We start from the raw sequence: 12,717 nt of genomic DNA, 5'->3' as shown, positions 1-12,717 counted from the left end.
CCACTGATCTGCCTATTCACCGCACAATATGTTGTGCCCCTGGAGAATCTTACCCCATAAATTGTTAAGCGGGTTCTCCCGGGTATGGTAATGCCTTACTTGTGGCCATAAATTGCTGTTTGGGCACTCTGTAGGGCTAAGAAGGGAAAAGAACGCCATTTTGAGCATGGATTTTACTTGGTAGTTTTGTTTGAAATTTGCTGGTATTTCAGTTTATAATGTGGGGGTATATGTAATCTGTGCGGAGTACACCAGGGTATATGTGATCTGTGCGGAGAACACCAGGGTATATGTGATCTGTGCGGAGTACACCAGGGTATATGTGATCTGTGCGGAGAATACCAGGGTATATGTGATCTGTGCGGAGAACACCAGGGTATATGTGATCTGTGCGGAGAACATCAGGGTATATGTGATCTGTGCGGAGAACATCAGGGTATATGTGATCTGTGCGGAGAACACCAGGGTATATGTGATCTGTGCGGAGAACACCAGGGTATATGTGATCTGTGCGGAGAACACCAGGGTATATGTGATCTGTGCGGAGAACATCAGGGTATATGTGATCTGTGCGGAGAACATCAGGGTATATGTGATCTGTGCGGAGAACACCAGGGTATATGTGATCTGTGCGGAGAACACCAGGGTATATGTGATCTGTGCGGAGAACACCAGGGTATATGTGATCTGTGCGGAGAACATCAGGGTATATGTGATCTGTGCGGAGAACATCAGGGTATATGTGATCTGTGCGGAGAACATCAGGGTATATGTGATCTGTGCGGAGAACATCAGGGTATATGTGATCTGTGCGGAGTACATCAGGGTATATATGATCTGTGCGGAGAACACCAGGGTATATGTAATCTGTGCGGAGTACATCAGGGTATATGTGATCTGTGCGGAGAACATCAGGGTATATGTGATCTGTGCGGAGAACATCAGGGTATATGTGATCTGTGCGGAGAACATCAGGGTATATGTGATCTGTGCGGAGTACATCAGGGTATATGTGATCTGTGCGGAGTACATCAGGGTATATGTGATCTGTGCGGAGTACATCAGGGTATATGTGATCTGTGCGGAGTACATCAGGGTATATGTGATCTGTGCGGAGTACATCAGGGTATATGTGATCTGTGCGGAGTACATCAGGGTATATGTGAGCTGTGCGGAGTACATCAGGGTATATGTAAGCTGTGCGGAGTACATCAGGGTATATGTGATCTGTGCGGAGTACATCAGGGTATATGTAATCTGTGCGGAGTACATCAGGGTATATGTAAGCTGTGCGGAGTACATCAGGGTATATGTAAGCTGTGAGGAGTACATCAGGGTATATGTAAGCTGTGCGGAGTACATCAGGGTATATGTAAGCTGTGCGGAGTACATCAGGGTATATGTGATCTGTGCGGAGAACATCAGGGCATAATAATGGGGTAAATAATACAATTATCCATAGATGTGTGTTACGCTGTGAAGCGATCCGTTATGCGCAGGCCGGTGTCACACTGATAAACGGGTTTCTTTCTTATCCCCCTTTTGTAACGCTCTGCACCTTTTGGGGAATTTTTCTCCTTCGTAGTTTGGGAAATTTTGCTGGGAAAGTTTTGCGCTGGTATAATACGGGCGCCCTCCCTTCCAGCAGATGTGCCATGTCCCTTCCCTTTCCTAGTTCCTAATTCTTAAATTCTAGGGCCCTGAAACTGAAGGAATGTTCCCCTCCGGCCTGCACATTGAGATGTTTTCATCACCGCATTACTAGTGCCATAACTTTTTTTATTTTTCGGTTGATGGAGCGGCGTGCGGGCTTGTTTTTTTGTGAGACGGGCTGTAGATTTTATTGGTACCATTTTAGAACACATGACTTTTTGATCACTTTTTATTTCTTTTTTTGGTAAAGGAAATTACCAAAAAACAAACAATTGGAATAGTTTATTGGTTTTTTTTTCGGCATCCACAGTGCGCCCTAAATTACATGTTAACTTTATTCTGCGGGTCGATACGATTACGGCGATACCAAATTTATAGAGTTTTTTTTTATGTATTGCGGCTTTTGCACAATAAAATCACTTTTTTTTATAAAATCATTTGTTTTCTATGTCGCCATATTCTAAGACCCATAACTTTTTTATTTTTGCGTGGACAAAGCGGTGTCAGGGATTCTTTTTTGCGGGATGGATTGTCGTTTTTATTGGTACTATTTTGGAGTAAATGTGACTTTTTGATCATTTTTTATAGCATTTTTTGGGAGGAGATGTGACCTAAAAACAAAGAATCTGGCGTTGTTTTTCATGTGTTTTTTTTCCGGCGTTCACCGAGCGGGATAATTTACATAATAGTTTTCTAGTTTGGGTCGTTATGAACGCGGCGATACCAATTATGTATAGTTTTTTCCATTTAAGTTTTTTTTCCCATAATAAAAGGCTTACTATGGGAAAAAAGGCAGTTTAGCTTTTTTTTTTTTTTTAACTCTAAACTTCTGTGTTTTTATTGTTTTACAAAATTTTTATTAACTTTTTACATTTTTGACTTGTCCCACTAGGGAACTTGAGGGCCTGATGCCCCGATCGCTACTCTAATACACTGCACTACTTACGTAGTGCAGTGTATTAGCGCTGTCAGTTATTCACTGACAGCAAGCCTATGAGCACACGCCGCAGGCGGGTCCTCATCGGCTCCCGTACAAGGCAGACTGACGCCATTATTTGGCCTCCGATTGCCATCGCAACCCAGCGATTGCGTCGCTGTGTTGCCGGTCGGGTTAAAACCCATCAGATGCTGCCCTCTATTGAGAGCAGCATCTGAGGGGTTAATCAGCCGGATCGGAGAATAGCTACGTTCCTGGCAGTTACAGGAGGGTGCCAGCTGTATAATACAGCTGTCACCCCGCGGTGATGGTGCCGGCTCTGCTTCTGAGGCGGCACGATCACTGCGACGTAACTGTACTGCGGTTTGCGGGAACACCTTGCAGACAGCGCCGTATATATACACAGCGGATGTCGGGAAGGGGTTAAACCAGCGCTGCAGCAACTTCATTCTCAGGATCGGTAAAGGTCCCAGAGGTCAGACCCCCACCGATCATAATGTGATGGAATATCTTACCACTACGCCATCACTTTAACACATGCGAATAATGGGGTTGTCCGTTTTCAGCAAATTTATATTTTTTGTATAATGAAAAGTTATACAATTTTCCAAATTGAAATTTCTGTATTAATTTCTCATGGTTTTCAAGATCTCTGCTTCTTGTTATTCAGTAGTAACATTTGTTTACTTCCAGTGGATAAAATTCTGTCCATGGTCATGTGATGGACACAGGTGCTGGGATCATTAGAAGACACAGCTACACATACTGTAACGAGCTGTGCACCATCACACGACCACGACATATTTGAATTTTCTGTAAGTACTAGAAATGTTCCTACACAACAACAACTTTACATTATACAAAAAACAACATTAATTTGCTGAAACTGGACATCCCCTTTAAGTCAATGCAAATGACTATTCAAGAACAGGCTCTTCAGAACACTTGCGTCTACATTGAAGCATCGAAATTTGTGGCTTAATTATTGTCAGACACGAATCAAAAGACCAAATTATGTCAGCGGCTAAAAAGGCTAAGCCTTAGCCCTTATTCACACGACAGGGTTTCCCGGCCGGGTGATGGCCGTTCAAAAATCGTCCGTCACATGGCTGCAGTAGGAACAATAGACCCCTAATGGGGCTATTCACACGACCGATTTTTTGACGGCCCGGGAAACCTGGCCATTAAAAAAATGGGACATGCCCTATTTTCGGCTGTTTACCCAGCCCCCATAGAAGTCTATGGGGCCGGGTAATACACGGCCATCACCGGAATGTGTCCCGAGTGCAGAGTGCATGTGAAGAGGAGGGGGGTCTTGCTCCCTGTAAGAGTCGGAATCCCCAATCCCCGGCCGGGGATTGGGGATTCCGCTACAGGAGAAGTGAGTGACTACACTGTCCATATATGGACACAGAGACGTCACTCAATTCTGAAGCGGAATCCCCGACCCTGTGGCCGTGAATTCCTCTCCAGGAGAAGTCAGTGACTACAATACACGGACTTCTCCTGGAAGGGGGGGGGGGTGCAACCTGCAGGGGGCTGGGTGGCATTACCTACCAGGGGGCTGTGTGTGGCAACAAATTTAAATGAAATTCATCCGATTTTAAAACGGACAAGGAAAAAAACGGATGCAAAACGGGTCAAAATTGGCCGTTAAAAACACCTACACTGGCTGGAATGGAATCGGAACGGATGCAACACGGCCGGGAAAAACTGCCCAAAACTGCCGATTTTATCGGCCGACACTCGGACCCTGTCGTGTGAATAAGGCCTTTCTATAATTTTCACTGCCATCTACTAACTAGTGATGAAAAGAATTGTAAAAATGACTCATCACCCCCCACCCTTGTTAGAAGCACTACATTTCGTAAACGTTTATAAAATATGAAAAAAAACAAAAAAAAACGCAAAACAAAAAAAAACCTGCTGATTGTGTAGGAGACAGACAACACAGCGTTCTGTGAAGTGGATTTTGCGCCACCATCTATGGTATTGTTCTTAGGGCTTCATCTTCTGTAGCAACACACGTCATCTCCATGTAATTGTATTTGTTACCATAGAGAATCCGTAGACGCCATAGGATACAGTAGCATGCATGAGTCTTAATCTGTTCAGCTCATCATGGTGTGCACATCGGGTATTCATGAGACTGCCAAACTACGTTGGGGATTATTAAAGTGAAGAACTCGACATTGAATTCAAACAGTACCCTGTGTAAGGCTGCCTACAGTCATGAAGTCACCTGTTCGCAAGGAAAACTAGGGCAAAGTCCAAATGTTAGCGATTCACAGAGGGGCTGATTTACTGGATGAGTCCTGAATAAAACTAAGGTACAATTTAGGCTGCATTCACATCTGTGTCAGGGCTCCGTTCTGACTACGCTATTGATTCCGTCAAAACGACGGAACCCCTGCACAACGGAGACAAACAGAAACCATTTGCACCGGATCGGTCACAATTGAAACCAATGGTGATGGAAACAAAGGTGTAAGTCAGGTGTAAGTCAGGTGTAAGTCAGGTGTAAGTCAGGTGTAAGTCAGGTGTAAGTCAGGTGTAAGTCAGGTGTAAGTCAGGTGTAAGTCAGGTGTAAGTCAGGGCTCCGACCCAACGGAAAGCTCCGACCCAACGGAGCCCTGACGCAGATGTGAACGCAGCCTTAGTTGCATCAAAAAGGTCAGTGACCGCCAATCTTTGGTTCTCCCACCGTTGCAAAACTACAACTTCCCGCATGGCCGGCTGTTGCAGTTTTGCAATGGCTGAAGAGATGCAGGTAGGAGACTACTGAATGAATGAATGAGAGTGTGTGTGTGTGTGTGTGTGTGTGTGTGTGTGTGTGTGTGTGTGTGTGTGTGTGTATATATATATATATATATATTTATTAGAGAGGAGATTATCGCTTAACTCCCATGACATCACAAGGTTTGGTATATGAAGTTAACTCTGTGAGACATTTGAAGCCTGAACACAAGATATCAGGAGAGAACTTTCAGCGTGACACACATTGCAGACCACGCGATAACGTCAAGTTAAAGAGTATTTTTATAGCATTGTAAATAACTTACCAAGTCACATATCTCAAATACCATGAGGTAGGGCAAAGTCTCCAGGCACTGCCCAACACACTGCACAATGTTTGGATGATGCAGGCAGCTAGAAAAAGAGAGAATAGAATCCATGGGATAAAAGTGCACTAGTAATATGTATATTCTCACAAATATATGCAACATATCACTGTATTTTAGATGAATGGCACGTTTTATTTTATTTTATATTACAGCCATTGTGCTTTTATGTTATTTCTATGGCAGTGTCACTCCAAAAGTTGTAATAAGTTGATGATTGAACTTATTACAAAGTGTAACTTACCTGTACGGCTCTCCATTTTTAATGAACTGATCTTGCTCCTTAGAACTTGCACTTGCTCTCAGTTCTTTTACAATCACTCTTGCTATACTGTTGTCTCGGAAGATCTCGCCCAATAGAACCTGAAAAGAACACCAGGATTGAACTCAAGATATACAGTAAAGCACTGAATTGTCTAACAAACGGGGACCCCCAAAACAGAAGACTAAGGAAGTGGCATGTGGCTCAGTTCTAAGCATTACAGACCAACTTTGATCACTGCGCCATTTTTTAAATTCCCCTCCAGAGCCGCATCCAGACTATGTGAGGGATCTGAAATTGCCTCATAAGTAACTCCCGAGCTTTTTATCACTACAACTGGGAGCTTTTAGATAAATATCATCATTAGTAGAATAAAGGCTGCCCCATACTGCATCCTATATTCTCTTAATGTACTGAACACAAAACTGCTGTAAAATAGTATGCATCCCGCTATAGGGTCTGAAGGCAAGCTAGGCTAGTTTTACATTTTCTGCTGCCATTAGGAACCGCTGTTGATGCAATACTCATATAGCTAGGATATGGTATAACATTGTGATCGGTGGGAGTCCTACCACTGGGACCCCCACCAATTAGGCGGTGATGGAATATCTTAGGGATAGGCCATCACTTGTAATGATCGAAAAACCCAAGTGACATGGTACCATGTAATGTCTACTCCTTTAGGGAACAGAACACAAGATACGTCCCCACACACATACATAATAAAATGTCCTATGACACATCTGCTGTTTAATATACTTTGTTAGCCGTGTAGCAGAACATTACAGATGAGGTTGAAAAACCTTTACAGATTGAAACAAAACAATGTTCGTGTCTCTTCGCACTGCGGTGTACATTTGGTATATGTGCCGGGAAGCTCACTGCACAAAAGCCAAAAATACCCATAGAGCCCCAGTCACCCAATGACCGCACCGTCATAATGGGCAAAATAGAGTTAATATCTGAAGTACATGATACTATTAATGTGAGGCACATGGAGGTTCAAAACTCATAATACAGTGTGCCTCACATTAATAACTGACCGCCATCATTTCTCTTAGGCCCCACGCACACGACCCTAATAAACCTCAGTTTTTGCGGACCGCAAAAACCGACCCATTCACTTCCATTGAACGCGGACACCTTTCTGTATCGCTACGGATGGGTGTCCTTGCCGTAGAAATGTTCTGAAAATTATATATGTCCATTCTTTTGCATTTTGCGGGCCGTGCTCCCATACTTTGTATGGGAGCACGGCCCGAAAATGCGGGTGGCAGTCGGCCGTGCTCGCTATTACGGGCACGGCTGTGTGCATGGGGCCTGATATAATGGCAACATCGGGGTTAACCCCCTAAGGACCAGGCCAATTTTGGACAGAACAATGAACACATTTTTTTCCTCTTTCATCCCGTGCTCATAACTTTCTCTTTTGCAGCACACACCGATCATAAATGACACTATAAACTTCTTGTGCATGTTATTATGGTCACAACAATACCAAATATGTGTATATTATTTTATGTATTGGAACTTATATTTTAATATTTATTGCTTAAAACCCCCAAAAAAAAAAAAAAAGCGCCTTGCGGTTTATTTTTTTACCGATTTTATTTAACACCCAAGCTTGCCCTAACAAAAGGAATATGGTCAGACAGCCCTGGGGTTCTTCAATGGACCCTGGGCTGTCTGTCCATATAAGGAATGGGTCTCGATCGAGTCACAGGATCAAAGTGAGGTCCTCATTCAAGGAAATAACAGTGGAGATCAGAGGTTTGTCTGATCTCCGCTAAAAGACCAGACTGTGGATGTGTAGTACAACCCATGCCCCATTCCTGTTTGCGCGGGCGCGCTTGCTGTGATGCGGCCTGCACTGCACGATTGAGCGGCAGGCACGGAAGACAGAGCTTGAAGTGCGCCCGTCATGTTCTGCCTTCAGGGCCGGAGCCAGCCACATTATAGGCTAGTCACTAAATTCATATATTACAATACTAAGCTGTACGGCCACACAGCTTAGTATCGAAATACATGAGTTCACGGTATTAACCCTTTCATGCCGACAATCTGTGGATACACGTCCTTTTCGCACATACTCCGTGCTGCCAGGGCGTGAATATACAGATCTCTGTTCCAGCCGGCATAGCGCTGTGAAAAGCGCTCGGACGCCGGCAGTGTCCGCGGCTCCCCAGCAACCTGCTCACGGACAGCCGAACCGATTGGTTCGGCTACAGAGAATATGATCACCATTATGAACTGCTTCCTGACCGCCCACAGTAAATTCACGTCGGCGCTTGCTGGGCTCTGTGCAGCGCCGATGTGAATTCACAGTGGGTGTTAAAAGCGCGATCCGGTTGTCAGAGTAGTGCCGACACCCAGATCGCGCTGTTAACCCCTGCCTCTGATCCCGGAGACATGTTCGGGACTTGATTGGTTCAGGTCCTGATCATGTGATCGCACGGAAAGTTTGTTGTAGCAACGAACTGGAAGGTTTGTTGCTACAACAAACTTTCGAGGACCGATTGCGGGTGCTGCCGTCGGTTGCATGACAAAACCGGAGGCCATACAACGGCCTCCGGTCTGCCATTCACAGAAGCCTATGAGGACCAGCTGGTCCTCATAGGCTTCCGGTCAGTGTGACCGTCAACATCACACTGACAGTTTATAACATGTTACACTACCTAGGTAGTGTAATGTGTTATAGCAGCCATCAGTGCTGCAAGTCTTTAAGTAAAAAAAAAAAAAAAAAGATTTTATAAAAAAGTGTAAAAACAAGTTATAAGTTACAAAAACAAAAAATGCTTTTTTTTCCTATAATAAAAGTCTTATTATAGGAAAAAAAAGTAATTATTGATAAATATTAAGTTGCATTTCTCTGGTAACCTTCTGTGTTACAGAAAAAAAAATGTATTACAAATGAATTTCGGCAAAAAAAAAAAAAAAAATTGTCAAAAATTTGTACATTTCACCTCTACTTTGCTTTCATTCCTGTGAAACGCCTAAAGGGTTAATAAACTTTCTGAATGCGGTTTTGAATACTTTGAGGGGTGCAGTTTGTGATTTATGGGGTCTATCTAGTACATAAGGCCCTCAAAGCCACTTCAGAACTGAACTGGTCCCTGTAAAAATAGCCTTTTGAAATTTTCTTGACAATGTGAGAAATTGCTGCTAAAGTTCTAAGCCTTGTGATGTCCTAGAAAAATATAATGTTCAAAAAACAATGCAAATATAAAGTAGACATATGTTAATTAGCAACAATTTTGTGTGGTATTACTATCTGGTTTACAAGTAGATTACATTTAAAATTAGAAAAATTATAATTTTTGCAAATTTTCTTTACATTTTGGTGTTTTTCACAATTAAGCTATGAATTTATTCACCAAATTTTTCCACTAATATAAAGTACAATATGTCAAGAGAAAACAATCTCTGAATCGCTTGGCTAGGCAAAAGCATTCCAGAGTTATTAACACATAAAATGACAGGTCAGATTTGAAAAAAAATGGGGCTGGTCATTGAGGCATTGATGACCCTTGGTCCTGAAAGGGTTAAACTAAGGGTGCACAGCATTGAAATAGTATAGATATTTCGAAGCATTGTGCAAACCTACAGAGTAGTCCCGCAATAAAATTTATACTGTACGGTATACATTTTTCTTACAACATGGAAGCCTATGGTTGATGTACCCCACAGTATGCCTATACAGTGGCTTAAGTTGGAGGCTTCCGTCGGAGGTATAAGTCAGAAAATACTTTCCAACGTATACTGCGAATGCAGTGTGAATAGACCCTTATTTGTTACATTTACCATCTCAACAGTTCAATATACTATTTCTCAATATGAAAGAAGAAATATAATGCTTACCTTGCCGAATGAGCCATTACCAATCTCCTGAATGTAGCTCAGACTGTGTCGGGCAATTTGGAACTTTGATGCATCTAGGGGAAAAGAAAAATGAAAGACCCTCAGATACGTAAACAGGAGAAGTGATGGACCCGGAGCGAACAGTGTCTAAGTACAAACTGAGCAAAAATAACCCGCTGCACATCTTTTCATCTGCATTTAAAATGTTGCTTGGCGTGTGGGAGAAAAATGGCGTGGAGAAAATTTGAGGTATGCAGAACAGAACAAGCGGACTGATTGAGAAAGATTGAATTGACTTGCAAAAAACAAAGTCGGGTTAAAATATGCTTTCCCCATGATCACATAGCAGCATTCACAATTGTGGAATGAGAGGAGAAGGGGTCGTTTCTAGCACGGTGCTCCCATACCGTACAATACTTTTCCCAGAGCATTATATATATCAAAGGTTTTGGTCAAGAAATGTTGCAGAAGTTAACCCTACCAGATAGAAGAAATCTACTTTTTAGAGCACTTTCTGCAGTTCCCCATTATAAACTTATTATCAAAATGACTCCATTTAAGCACGGCAGCGTTGGACAAGCCCCAATTGTCCAAATAGTCCATCTGAAGAAAAGTATCTATGACCAGGCAAAGCACAGGCCATCATAATATAGCATCCCATATTAATCTGACAGACTGGCATGGCATCAGTGGGAATCGGAGTTCTCCACCTCAGCCCCATTATCAAAATGTAACCCGGCCAAATCTGAATAGATGCAAAATGCAAAAAAATGCCTCATTTAAGGCCATCAAAACAAACGTAAACATTAAACAAACAAAAAAAAAAGGCTTATTAACACGGCCGTTTTCAGAACAATGGTGTTCTATGGGTGTATTCACACAGCTGTTTTTTTAATGGCCCGTGAATAATGGTCGTCAAAATGTCCTATTTTTGGCCGTTTTCATGGGCAGACGGCCCCCATAGAAGTCAATGGATCCATTTTTAACGGCTATCAATACATCTAACAACCGCTAAAAATGTGACATGGGGATTGGCAAGGGAACTACTAGTTCCCTTGCTGGCCATCGTTGGCATGCTCACGGATGCAGCGCCGTCCTCTTCAGGTGTGGTCTCTCGTCTTCACGGGTTCTGCGAAGGCGACGCGATGACATCGCACCGCCAGATCCCATGCAGTCGAGAGACACCTGAAGACGAGACGGCGCTGCATCAGCGAGTATGTAGGGCAGCCGAAAGTTAAATGTAGTGTATTGTTGCGCTCACTACCAGGGTAGTGTGGCGCTAGTACAGGGGGCATTGTACATAGCGGTCAACTGTAGTGAATTTCACGGGACTGTCCAGAATATACAGAGACAGTCCCTGAAAATTCCTACAGGGAGGGTGGAGGGGGGCAGTGTGGCATCACCCACAGGGGGGAGCAGTGAAACAATCATGACAATGACCTTTCCTCAGGGGGTTGGGACAAATAAAAAGCCTGACAAATTAAAATCAGGTTGTTTTTTTGTTTTTTGTACAGCCATGAAAAACAGATGCAAAATGGATGTCAAACGGCCATTAAAAACGGACAGACAGATAGGAAATGGATGAAAATTTGGAGACACACTGATGCAAAACTAACATGAAAAACAGAGTGTCGATCAGTTTTTAATGGGCATTTTTTTTCACTGTCGCGTGAATTTTTCCATAAAGGCCAAAATAAAAATCTCACTTAAATCTCATTATAACTTGACATGTCTGATAATAGTTATTGGATGATAACATTGAAAAAAAAGTGAAACGCGTCATTTACAAAGCAGTCGAAGGAGGTTTGGAATAAAATGGTCAGAAGATGATCCAACTCAAAACCATATTTAAAGAGACTGTCACCATATTACAAGTGGCCTGTCTCCTACATAAAGAGATCGGCGCTATAATGTAGGTGACAGCAGTGCTTTTTATTTAATAAAACGATCTGTTTTCACCACTTTAACGATTTTTGATTTATGCTAATGAGTTGCTTAATGCCCAAGTGGGCGTATTTATACTTTAGACCAAGTGGGCGTTGTACACAGGCGTGTATGACGCTGACCAATCAGCGTCATTCACTCCTCTCGATTCATTTAGGCAGAGCATAGGGATCCTTTTAGATCACTATGTGCTGTCTTATACTAACACATTCTCTGCACTTCGTTACGGTTTTTGTGGTAGTTACAGCAGAGCAAAGCGTAATCTCGCTGTAACCTGTCATTTACCGCGTAACCTCGCGAGATTACGCCTCCTCTGCTGTAAGTACCACAGAGAGTAACGAAGTGCAGAGATTGAGAATAGACAACCCTTGCAATGTCTATTCACTGTCTAAACACTTCTGTATCGTTAATGTGTTAGTATATCATCCGACGCATTAAGAGAAACATGCACAGGTCCAATACTAAATACGGCAACTATACCGCCCAACGTGAAGGAGCGTTTCTCCCGGTCCGGGAGAGTATAATTGGACTGACGCTAGGCACTGAGAATCTATAAGACACCTTAGAAACTTGCATTTCAGGGACTAAAGTGAAAGAATGAACTGCCCTGGTATGTTAACGGATCCTAGTGTGTCCATTTTATGAAAGTTTACCTTGAGTTTCACTTCATAGAAGATCGGTCACTTTAAACAATCTTCTTTGAACGGGTATCTATTGGATCCGATTTTTAAAGGGGTTTTCGTACATGGTTCTTTAAATGTAATATATCTTTACATCTGTTAAACCTATGTTCCCCCCGTTTATATGTCTAATTTTCTTAGTTATACGCTCCCCGAGGTTATCCTCCCGTTTATTTACATCGCAAGTTTGTGGTGATTGGCCGTTTCCTGTACAGAATAAAGACCACAAATCCCATGATTCAAAGCGCTGACCGATAAACA

General features: G+C 42.8%; 1 protein-coding gene across 1 annotated transcript in view; it reads right to left on the bottom strand.

The window, feature by feature from the left end:
* The window catches only part of LMTK2 (lemur tyrosine kinase 2), an 88,861-nt gene that overhangs the window by 42,448 nt on the left and 33,696 nt on the right, over positions 1 to 12,717 (bottom strand). Inside the window, exons 4-6 of the mRNA XM_075830260.1 lie at positions 9,833 to 9,906; positions 5,957 to 6,075; positions 5,653 to 5,740 (exon numbers count right to left, since the gene is read on the bottom strand). Of these exons, the coding sequence (XP_075686375.1) occupies positions 5,653 to 5,740; positions 5,957 to 6,075; positions 9,833 to 9,906 (281 nt within the window). The remainder of the gene's footprint in view (positions 1 to 5,652; positions 5,741 to 5,956; positions 6,076 to 9,832; positions 9,907 to 12,717) is intronic.

The sequence above is a fragment of the Rhinoderma darwinii genome, chromosome 6, assembly GCF_050947455.1.
Source record: "Rhinoderma darwinii isolate aRhiDar2 chromosome 6, aRhiDar2.hap1, whole genome shotgun sequence".
Classification (NCBI taxonomy): Eukaryota; Metazoa; Chordata; class Amphibia; order Anura; family Rhinodermatidae; genus Rhinoderma; species Rhinoderma darwinii.
This window is presented reverse-complemented; position numbering and strand designations above follow the sequence as displayed.